We start from the raw sequence: 12,268 nt of genomic DNA, 5'->3' as shown, positions 1-12,268 counted from the left end.
AGCTCTTTCAGCTTCATGCCGAGCCTCCCACTTCCGGGCCGGACAGACAGACACACACACTTCCACATGTAGACGTCTATATATGACAAGAGTACTGATTACAACTCTGCATTTTATGTTTCATCCTATTATGGTAGAATGATAAGACATTAACTATCTTTGGCAGAACTCTGCATACATATTGTTCTTAATTTAAAACAGCAGAAGCTTTAAAAAATAGCCTTGATTTTCAAGACAATCAAAGCCTCAGTTCTATGTGACTAATCACCTTGAAACTAGTATCACAGCAAACTTTGTGCATTTTAATTGGAGATACTGAAGTGGGGAAACCGTGCAATTATTAATGCTGTTTTTATGTATTGTAAATGCCACAAGGGTTGGACAAGCGTCTCAACCATAAAAATTAGATGGTTCCTTACCCAGACGGGAGGCTCCGAGCAAGCAGATGGGCATCCCAAACAGGAAAAAGGAAGGAGCCAGACCCAGAAGAGATTGCCAGAAGGGATGGACAGACAGCCCATCAATTGTAAAAGCTGTTACAGGAGATGTTATTCTCCCAGGACATGAGATGGCAGTAGCCCTCTGTATCGGCACCCATTTGGGAACCAGCAGGGAATGCTGGGAGATGTAGTTCAGCAACAGAGCCCTGCTGGGTACCATGGGTGCTGCAAGTGGTCACTGTTGGGAAATGCGCTCCCCAATTTATGGGACTTCCATATGACCCAGAAGTACTCTCTTATTGGGCAGTGGCCCCTGGCAGCCGAAAAGTACTCCTGCGTCTTTAATAAAAGGGACCACACTCCTTTATCCAGGCAAGTTGGAGCTGGGAGGACGTAGAGCAACACTCAACTGGAGGAGTGCAGTGCAGTGAGGAGAAGAGAAGAGAGGTATTGTAGGGAGATAGAGAGAGAGAGTTGCTTTTGCAACTTTGTGGAGGTTTTTGTGGAGAACAGACCATCCATTATTTGAACCCAAGACTCTGTGTGTTCGTGTTGGGGTTTGGAGCTCGCTCACACCCCAGGGTTCCATGACAGTATTTATTTTAATAGCATGGGTGACTACATATACATTTATTTTGATTATGTTCAAGTTACACTTCTCTCAATCAACACAACCCAGAGCTCTATTCACTTATAAAACCATACAACTTTTCTAAGCATTAATTTGATCTTAGTCAGTTTTTTAAAACAGCAATACCTTCATCGAATATCTTGAAAACAAATCTCACCGAATTTATATAAAGTCATTGAAAATGCATTAAGCTACTGCTTTTAACAGTATCAAAGTTTATTCCATTATGATGACATTCTGCATAAATACAACAAACAAGACAGACATTGTTTATAACAAAAAATAGGCATCCTTAAAGGAAGCTTCTGTATTTACATTAACATTTTGAAATCATTTCAAATCTGTACCCTGTATAATTATTGCCTTTAGCATAACTGTTAAATCGAAGGATAGGTACTGCCATTTTTATTTATTTCCAAACTGTGTTGTCTATGCCAGCTGGAAATAGATCATTGGGAGCACATGCATGAGGCTTAGCAGTGATAAAGGGCTTCCATGAGCTAGATATTTAAACAGTGAAATTTCAGTGAACTCTTCACAACTGGTTTCAAACAAAAAGACATCTTGATATGATTTTTGGGCAATAAAGTTAATTATAATTCAGTAATGTAGCACATATTTTATCTGAAAAAATATCCTGTGCTAACTGTTCAACACTGCTCAAATCCAGCCATTAACGACAGGGCCAGGGACTCCACTGTTAAAACAAAAACAACAACATTAGATCTACCATCAATTTCCCTTCACACTGGAGCAACACAATTCGACAGTAACTTTCCATTGAAACGGTTATATTTTATTCTTTGTTAATCAGTATACCAAAATGCTGCAACTCTGATTTCTCATTATTCCTTTTTGTTAGTTTAATACTACTCTTTTTCAATTAAACTAAGATGGAATAAAAAATTAACAACAACAAAGGAAAGTGACATGTGTTTGTGATCCCGAATGCATAACTAACTTCAGTTATGTTCTTTTATAAATGATAAAAATATAATTACTGGTTTAATTGTTAAACAATCCATTTAGACATGATTGTATAAGAAGTTAGTAAGAAATATCAAAAGTACTTTCAGTACAATTCAAATTTTACTCACAATGTGGGAATGAGCCTCTTGCACACCGCCTTATTAAGTATCGTCACCAGGAACATATGACAGTTTTTGAAATCCGATTCCATTTTGTCGATTGATTCTATCCTAAAAACAAAAAAATATAGTACCGTGTAGTGTGTGTCTGTATATGTGTATATAAAGAAACACAGTATACAATTCAAACATTCATTTGTCTATTTTCCATACTCCTACCTTTTCCATTTTTAGGTATACAGGAATCTAAAGGTTATCCAAGCAGAAACATCTAAGCACAGAATTCCTTTAACCTCAAAATTAAATAATAATTGTTTCTTATAATTACATCTTTTCCAATATCTCACAGTTTGTTTGCTGATAATAAAAAAATCATGATGGATTCATTATGTCAATCACACTGAAATTTCTAACATGCAAACTGGACACTTCCTATAAACTTATATAAGTACTACTGTAAAAACATAATAAATATTAAAAGAGATTGATGAAACAGTTAATACTTTAAATTTTAAAGCTTACATTCCATGCTCCAAAACCAGCTTGCCATATCTACTGGAGAACATCAGTACCAGTTCAAAACCTTCATTATAGCATCTTTCACAAAGCTGACCTGTAAAATGTTCAGTGGTAGGTTAATGATAGATAGATAGATAGATAGATAGATAGATAGATAGATAGATAGATAGATAGATAGATAGATAGATAGATAGATAGATAGATAGATAGATAGATAGATAGATAGATAGATAGATAGATAGATAGATAGATAGATAGATAGATAGATAAACATTATTAATCCCAAGGGGAATTCACATACTCCAACAGCAGCATTCGGATACAAAAAACAATATTAAACAGTAATAAAAAATGCAGGTAAAAACAGACAATAACTTTGAATAATGTTAACATTCACCCAACGGGGTGGAATTGAAGAGTCGTATAGTTTGAGGGAGGAATGATCTCCTTAGTCCTGTCAGTGGAGCAGGAAAGTGACAGCAGTCTGTCACTGAAGCTGCTCCTCTGTCTGGAGATGACACTGTTTAGTGGATGCAGTGGATTCTCCATGATTGACAGGAGCCTGCTCAGAGCCCGTCACTCCACCACAGATGTCAAACTGTCCAGCTCCATGCCTATAATAGAGCCTGCTTTCCTCACCAGTTTGTCCAGGCGTGAGGTGTCCTCCTTCTTAATGCTGCCTCCCCAGCACACCACCGCGTAGAAGAGGGCACTCACCACAACCGTCTGATAGAATATCTGCAGCATCTTATTGCAGATGTTGAAGGACGCCAGTCTTCTAAGGAAGTATAGCCGGCTCTGTCCTCTCTTGCACAGAGAATCAGTATTGGCAGTCCAGTTGAATTTATCATCCAGCTGCACTCTCAGGTATTTGTAGGTCTGCACCCTCTGCACACGGTCACCTCTGACGATGACTGGGTCCATGAGGGGCCTGGGCCTCCTAAAATCCACCACCAACTCCTTGGTTTTGCTGGTGTTCAGGTGTAGTTGGTTTGATTTCGCACCATTTAACAAAGTCCTTGATGAGGTTCCTATACTCCTCCCTCTTGCCCACTCCTGATGCAGCCCACAATAGCAGTGTCATCAGCGAACTTTTGCACGTGGCAGGACTCCAAGTTGTATAGGAAGTCCGATGTATATAGGCTGAACAGGACCGGAGAAATATATTTGTAATACTAACATTTCCTCTTCTGTTTAGGAAACAAGACTTTGAAAGGTGTATGAGAAGTGAAACATTTAAGTGAAAAATCTAGAACAAGTGCTCATGACTTAAAATGGGGCGATCTGTAGGCAGTTAAGCAAATGCAATGCACTCAATAAGCTTTTAGAGTCTGATATGTCTGTTTTCCTGCTATATTTGTAACATTGTGTGGACCCAAGTTTGATTCATGAGCAGATTTGCTGAAGACACCTGAACTCTGATACACATGAGCTGTGCATTTGCATTTAACTTGTTCTTTGTTGACAAATCAACCAGTAGATGTCCTCCATCAATTTATTGTCAGGAATACAGTGACAGTGTATATGATACAAAATATAGGCAGAATTTTCACAAAGGCCAAGCTTGTCTTGCATTTCTCATTAAGCCTGAGGTTTCTTGCTTCTACTGTGACACGTTATGAAGATACACTTCACACATATTAAGATATGCTTCACACTGGCATTGATGCCAATAACAGGGAAACAGGCTGTGTAATGTGATGAATTGGCTGTGTGTAGTAGTCTATAAGGAACTGGAACTAATCCATTAGGTAACTAACATCTCTGACTCACTGTGTGATCCTGAGCAAGTCACATAAACATGCACCAAGGATCTGTACTAGTAAAGTACCTTAGGCGGGCACTGACTATAGAAAGGTGCAATATAAAATGTGTTTATGTTGGCATCAGTTGGGATGACTGATACAGCTTTGCATGATCAGAAGCTGTTGTATATATCCCACCAATCTCACAGCCCCATAAAAAAAGATGGTGGGCCAAAAAAGTAAGACTCACTTTCTCATCTCTCCTTTCACCCCTGACACTGCCCTCTGCTTTGCAAAAAACAAATATGGGAATGTTCTATACACATCACTGATTGCAAAGCTAAAATTAATGAACATGGAAAGTAAAACTTAGTTCTCTTTTTTCACAAATCAAAAAGAACATGTCAAAGTTTATTGTCAATTGGTCATGATGTCATTAAACGTGGTGTGATTTTGTTTTTTCTTTTTCGGCACTCCCTGTTTCAACGGCTTAGCCTCATTTAAAACTTAATGGTGATTAATTTCATGCAGTGAATTAAACTGCAATCTCTTTTAGCATCTGCAAGTTCATTTGTAAGCCTCCCTGTGACCATAAGAGACAAAATCATCAGTATAGCATTGACCTCAAAAAAGGATGTGCTATAAGAGTGGTTGTTCTTGTTGAAGAACTGGTCACTAGAATATGTAAACCTTAACTTCAAATTAATTGTAATCAAATTGCAGAAAACTGATTGCTAAAAACTCACTAGTCCCAATCTGTTGTGAATGGAAAAACACTAAATATAATGTACACTAACTGCCACACCTAATAATTTGTTTACCTACCTTTTCTCTAAGAAGGCAACGGTCATGAATGGTAGAAAGGTATCTGTAATGAATTTTAATAAGCTGATCTAGATCTTTTGCTTCCTCCACTTGATGTTGAAATTCCAGGCCTGTGCTGTGTAAAATCTAAAATAAATGAAAATTCAGCAGCTTAGGATATCAGTTTAGGTTTACAAATAAGAGGATAGGTAATTATAATTAAGTGCTTGCAGTCATTTTGTAAGCCTGAAATACAATACATACAGAATTTGCTCTAGATGTAAAAAAAGTTGCATTCTGGACATATTTGAATGGATAGTTAAAGGGTTACAAACTACATTACATTGTAACAGGTCATTTTACTTTTAAGGTAACCCATTAAAAAATTAGTATCCACTTTATTTTAACTATTCTTTTTATACTAGAACTACTTAGTATCCGAAAAAGGACAGATTGTTTTTCATCACAACTCCAAACATTAGTGTTAACTGTTTTAAAAACTTCCTTTTTAAAAAAAGTATTGCCATGAGTAAATGCATGCATGATATTAGACACATTAACACAGGAAGCTGTGCAAACAAAATAGGATTTGTTCTTTCTAAATATTTCAAAATGGTTCTTGTGCTACAAAATATAATGGAGGTCTTGCAATTGGTGATGGCGGTTTTATTAATCTTGTAATATTTAAAAACATGGGTCATACACAGAGCACTAAGCACTGGTAATATGAATACTAAATAGTTTGTAACTGTGTTCAGTGTAAAGAAGTAGAGCACACATTAACTTTTTGTTTTACCCTCTTATGTAGCAGATAAATAACAGTAAAAACTAAAAACCACAAGCAAATGATTCTACTTTTTCACGTGGTACTGATAACTATAGTTAGATTAACAGTGTGAAAAAATGCAATGTACACTGTGCAAAATATATGCACATGACACATTTAGCAACTTCAGTCTATGGAATTTTTTTTTTAAACTTATTAATATCATTAAAATATATAGCATTAAGAACATGACATTTTTTTCTCACAACACTAAGCATTAGTGGTTAAAAAAAAAACTACATATCAATTTATCATTGACAGTATTGCTATAAGCAGTTTCAGGCAGGTATGAAGCATGGTTTAATTTAAATTCAACAATTTGTTGATTTTTATTAGCAAAAACCTTTTCCCCCCTAGCAAAATTACAGACATACTATATTTACATATTGCTGCCATCTAGTGGATAAAAGGAACTGCTTATATTGTATATCATTTCTTTTAAATATCAGCAGTTCTTTGTAGGCCTATCCAAAGATACACTTGCATTATAGGCACTTTAACATGCAGGATCACAGGAAATTGTAACTTATCCTGACCACAATGAGTGCAGGTTAATAACCAAACAAGAGACACACACATACACAGATACTCACATCCTCTTCAGGACGCCAGCTTCCCATTTACAGTTCTAAGACATGCTGCCATATTTACTGCTAACACTAAATTAGCCTGCTATGAGTGAGAGTGGGGGGTATGTGTCTTATTCCTTTAACAAGAGATTACAGAACAAGAATACACTTCTTTGACTATGCTAGGCTACATATACTGAGCACATACATTCCATGTGGATTAAAAAAAAAAAAAAAAAACTTACTGCATGACGTTATATGTGGAAAAGATCAGCAAGTAAGGACTCACCCGCGTCATTATGTAATTATGCAGACTGTTAACAAAATGCATCAGCTTCACTCTCAACAAGAACATTCGATGTATTTGTTGTTTTATGGGTTCTTTGGCAGATTCCTGATCAAACAATCCTCCCTCATTCCTTCTGACTGCAGCTGACAGTTCTAAAAAGAAAAAGAAAAAAAAAAAAGGAACTTATGCCTATCTTAGGATGCCATGGTATTATACATCTAAAAATAGAGCTAAATAAAGTTTAAAAAATAATGCTCAATGCCAAACTGTGTATTAATAAACATATTTTACAGTTTAACCTCTATTACTTTGGAATAACCTTCCTGATGCCTATATGTTTTAGTCAGCCTTTACAACATGGTAGGAAACAGTAAAGCTAGGTCATAGGTGAAATTCTATACATCAAATAAACTATAAATGACTATGGTGAAGAAGGGAATATTAATAACTAAAAGGAGTATATGACACTTCTTCTCTGTGATAAACAAGCCTATCCATCCACTGTCTAACTAATTTACCCAATTGTAGCGAGCGTAAGGAGCAGGTTGAGGAGACCCTGGAGAGGTGGAGATATGCACTAGAGAGGAGAGGAATGAAGGTCAATAGGAACAAGACAGAATACATGTGTGTAAATGAGAGGGAGGTCAGTAGAATGGTCAGGATGCAAGGAGTAGAGTTGGCGAAGGTGGAGGAGTTTAAATACTTGGGTTCAACAGTACAGAGTAACAGATTGTGGAAGAGAGATGAAAAAAAAAGAATGCAGGCAGGGTGGAATGGGTGGAGAAGAGTGTCAGGAGTAATTTGTATCAGCTAGAGATATAGGGAAGGTCTACAGGACGGTGGTGAGACAAGCTATGTTATATGGGCTGGAGATGGTGGCACTGACCAGTGTGGTGGACAGCCGGGACCCATGCCCGGCCGGGACACCCCTTTGTCACTAGATCCAGGGGAGCAGCCATGCTACGTCCCTCAAATCCTTTGTTGGCAGCCCCCCTGGGTTGTGTCGGGGCCACTTTCGTGGAACACCGGAGTTCATCTTGGTTGGGCTCTGTGGCCTCCGCCGGGGGCGCTGGATAGAGCTGCACGGCTTAATGAGTCCGTCTGGGCAGCAGCGCAGCCAGACCTAGAAGTAAGAGGAGCCTGCAGCCAGTACTCAGGGTGCCAGAGTTGGGAGGAGGAGGATGAAGCTGCCCTGGGAGGAGTGGAAAGAAGAGTGTGATTTGGGGTGATATTTCTTTGTATGTTGGGACTGTGTTGTGCCTGTGGGGCTCACGGGGAAAATGTGCACCACAGGTGAAGAAGAAATTAAAAGTTCTTTTATTTATTTTACCCATGCCTCCATTGTCAGTCTGTGTCGGGTCGGCACCAACCAAGCGCCAATATCACACCAGAAAGCAGGAGACAGCGCTGGAGGTGGCAGAGTTAAAGATGCTAAGATTTGTATTGGGTGTGATGAGGATGGACAGGATTAGAAATGAGTACATTAGAGGGTCAGCTCAGGTTGGAAGGTTGGGAGACAAAGTCAGAGAGGGGAGATTGTGTTGATTTGGACATGTGCAGAGGAGAGATGCGGAGTATATTGGGAGAAGTATGCTAAGGATAGAGCTGCCAGGGAAGAGGAAAAGAGGAAGGCCTGAGGAGGTTTATGGATGTGGTGAGAGAGGACATGCAGATGGTGGGTGTAACAGACCAAGATGCAGAAGACAGGACGATATGGAACAAAATGATCCGCTGTGGCAACCCCTAATGGGAGCAGCCGAAAGAAGTGGTAGTACTGAAAAATGATTAAAAAGTATTTATGACAATTTGGATTAAAAGAAAAATAATCTATATAACTGGTACTTAGATAAGGCATTGCAGTGGTGCAATTCCAGCAGGTTTTTTTTATGAATGCTGGTAGAACTGACAGGCCACAGATAGAGGTTTGTAACTCGTTAATTTTATTTAAAGTTATTTTTCACGAAAGATGCAAAACAGACAGAAAAAAATATGCTACTCATGGGTCCATCTGAATTCAGATGCTTCATACATACTAATACAGTTTTTCTTTGAAAAGGTTCCGCTATGTAAAATAATCGGCACATGCATAAGCTGTAAAAATATTCTCCCTTTGGACATGTCACATTTTATTGTGTTTTTATAGCCTCTCTATATTAGAAAACAAAAATGTGAAACTTGCAAGATAGAATTTATGTGAAATAGGGAGTAACAGGTTATGATCTTTTAGTAAGCACAGTTTAAGCCTTCTGCAACACATCACATTCAATTAAAGTGAAATTTACTGCAGTTAAAGTGCTCCAAAATGTGTCTTGTATTATATCAAACTGTAAAATCAACATTATATGGAACCTGAATATTCTGATTGGCTGAGACAAGTAATAGCATGTGCATATTTTATACTATTCAAATAAATGGACTCTACTGAAAATGTAAAACCTGTTATACTGTTGAAATTATCTTTTTTTTTAACCGTCACAGTTGATAATATATAAAATTTAAAGTGTGTTTTGTGACTTTTGGACTATGTTCTTTACTAACAACAACAGTCTTTGTGTTAATTACAAAATAGTGGTACAGACTTTTTAATTCTCTTTATCAGACAGCACAGAAAAGTAGCTCAGGGAATGAAGTGAAAAGCACATCCTCCAGTCAGCAGTGTTAAAGCTGATAAACCAAAGTCACAGTGCTTTGACTCATTAATTTCCTTTCCTCTGTTACCACTAAAAATATACATAGATGCATTTTATTTGTACTTACTCATCTGTCTGGAATAGCATATGAATGTACAATTAAATAGAGAACAACACTAGCCAAACATCATTTTTAGATTCATACAACTCCCTTCATTAGTTAAAACCGCAGGAAAATACAAGCTTAGCAGATTCAACACTATTTACATATTTCCATTCAGAATGTGCAGGGTATGTTTGGTTTCACATAGGAAATCCATCATTTTTTCCCCTATCATATTTTCATATAGCACATATATTATTAAACTAACATCAGTGAGTATGTTACACTGTATTTATAGGGAGATTGTGTGATTATAAAACTATCAAGAAGCAGCAAGAGTGGCAACGCCAATATAAGTGCAATATGCTGGTTTAATATGAGAGCCTTCCTTATTGAAACAACAGGGAAATAACTTGGAAAAAGACTCCATTTTACTAAAAATGACAGACATGCACAAAAAAATATGTTAAGAGTGTCTGGACTATATAATGTGAGGTTTCTAGCTCTTAGTGGTCTCCAATATGGGAAATAGTGGGTATCAAACTTAGCAAAGATCACGTCTGCTCTGGCTGCCAGAGGGTTTCTCCTCTCAGTAATGAAGAGTCATATTACATATGATCCTTGAAGTTGTCTTTAGCACTAACATGTCCACATCCATCCAAAATACTGCATTTCAGCTTACAGACTTCATACTGTCATATTTCAAATACTGATAAAATTAAGTCAGTAAAAAACAAAATTATGCTAAATCACTTACCACTGAAACGAAGTGTATCAAGACTATATTTTGCCCATTTTATTTGCAACAGAAGTAGAAAGACTTGATTATAGATCTTCTGACATTCTGAACTAATCACTATATCAACAGGCCATGGAACCTGTAAATATAAATTTATGTCATAGACAGCATTATTAATCAATGTTTTTTTTATGTACTGTACTTTTCTCAGTAGCACTCCTGCCCTGGAAGACCGGTTCATTCCATTATAATAAGCAGAAAAAAAACCACTATGCATGCTGCAGGTATGTGTAAAGCTGGAAAACATGAGAGACACTTTCCTCAAAAACAATGACAGAACTTTAAATGATATTCACTACCTGATTTAATGTGCAATCAGTATTTGTTTACATCAACTGGAAAGGGAGCTATGTGATAAACCACAGTATAAAGAAGCATCTCATAAATTTCGCATTCACAGCTATGTAGCTTTGCATGTCACTTGCTATCCATGTACACCTTTACTGCATCTCACTGTAAATACCCAAGCTTAGCCCATATTGCAAAGTAAGGTACATTCAATTTTTCACACCTGTTACACAGTTTCACACTAAACAATTTTATCCCTTGTAATTAAAAAAGTAATCTATAACCTGGGCTAGAGTGCAAATGTGAGATAGACATAAAAACCAAGCATTAAGACTAATGCACACAACCTTGCAAATAATAATACATATGTAAACAAATTGCAAATGTAATTTTAGGCACTGTGAAACCAGCTTTAAATATCAGCAGCTGAAACCGATATTACAGCAGATGGACTTTTCTCATGGACAATGTCATGCAATTCTTGTGCACCATCTCAACATCACAGACGTATGGGCTGAAGTCTGGTATCTGATTGTCCAGGTTTGTTTCTGTGGAATCACAAAACACTGGACCTTAAGCTGTCAATGAAGGTGAATGAATATGAGGAAAGCCCTGTAATGATAAATGTGTCTAAATTGGGGGTGTCAAATTCAGTTCAGTCTGATCATCTGCTGGCTTGTTGCTGCTGGCGAGCTGCGTTTTCTGTTTGTTGCGCTTTGTGTCAATCATTTCAAAGCCTGTACAGCAGCTGTCCTTTTGCCACTTTGCGTCTCTGCCGCTCGCATTGTGAATGGGGGGGGGGGGGGGGGGTTTAGGGTGCTGAATGCACACTAAGGAGAACCATGCTGGCAAGCTGCGTGTTTTGCTTGTTGTTTTAAGAGCTGTGAGCACATGATGTCTGTCTGCCTTTAGCATTCCAACAACTGCTTGGTTAGATGTCAGTGAACTGGTTTTAAATGTTGTTTCACTGCCTTGTCTCGCGGGACGTCAAATTGCAATCTCTTGGCACCAAGTCTCATGTTTAAGGTCCCCGCAAGACACTCCATGGCCAATCTCTTTCATGGGTTTTTTTTTCGGGTCTTTAAGGTGTCTTCCGAGAAGACCAGGAAGATTTTTTATAATAGAGAGACATGTTGTTTAAGATTACAGAACTGTAAAGGGTTTCTTTTTTTCCTTTGCTAGGAGTCAAACAAAATCTTTTAGAATCTCCAATTATATCATACTAACATAGATATCATGAGAGATGTGGGTAGAAAACTGGATTACCCAAAGAAAAACCCACAAAGACACAAGGAGAACACATAAACTTCACCCCGACTAGGGTATGGGATTTGAACCAAAGATGCTGGATGTGAGAGGCAGCAGAGCTAACCACTGCACCACTATACTACATATTAACAGTAGGTATAGTATCCAATTACCAAACAAATTTATCCTAGAGATATTCCATCCTCTCCTTCAAAATATCCATATAGCTGCTACTTGATTTTACAAATATGTTATATAATAGACATGTTCTATTAGCAGTTAAATTGCA

The 12,268-nt window shown here is 37.6% G+C and overlaps 1 protein-coding gene across 1 annotated transcript in view; it reads right to left on the bottom strand.

Moving 5' to 3' along the window:
• Window positions 1–1,252: 1,252 nt before the first annotated feature.
• The window catches only part of tubgcp5 (tubulin, gamma complex associated protein 5), a 47,552-nt gene continuing 36,536 nt past the window's right edge, over window positions 1,253–12,268 (bottom strand). The window contains 9 exon segments of the mRNA XM_051927050.1: window positions 1,253–1,768; window positions 2,169–2,187; window positions 2,189–2,265; window positions 2,678–2,708; window positions 2,711–2,733; window positions 2,736–2,772; window positions 5,249–5,374; window positions 6,912–7,063; window positions 10,402–10,522. Of these exon segments, the coding sequence (XP_051783010.1) occupies window positions 1,722–1,768; window positions 2,169–2,187; window positions 2,189–2,265; window positions 2,678–2,708; window positions 2,711–2,733; window positions 2,736–2,772; window positions 5,249–5,374; window positions 6,912–7,063; window positions 10,402–10,522 (633 nt within the window). The 3' untranslated portion in view covers window positions 1,253–1,721.

The sequence above is a fragment of the Erpetoichthys calabaricus genome, chromosome 4 (genome assembly GCF_900747795.2).
Source record: "Erpetoichthys calabaricus chromosome 4, fErpCal1.3, whole genome shotgun sequence".
Lineage (NCBI taxonomy): Eukaryota > Metazoa > Chordata > Cladistia > Polypteriformes > Polypteridae > Erpetoichthys > Erpetoichthys calabaricus.
This window is presented reverse-complemented; position numbering and strand designations above follow the sequence as displayed.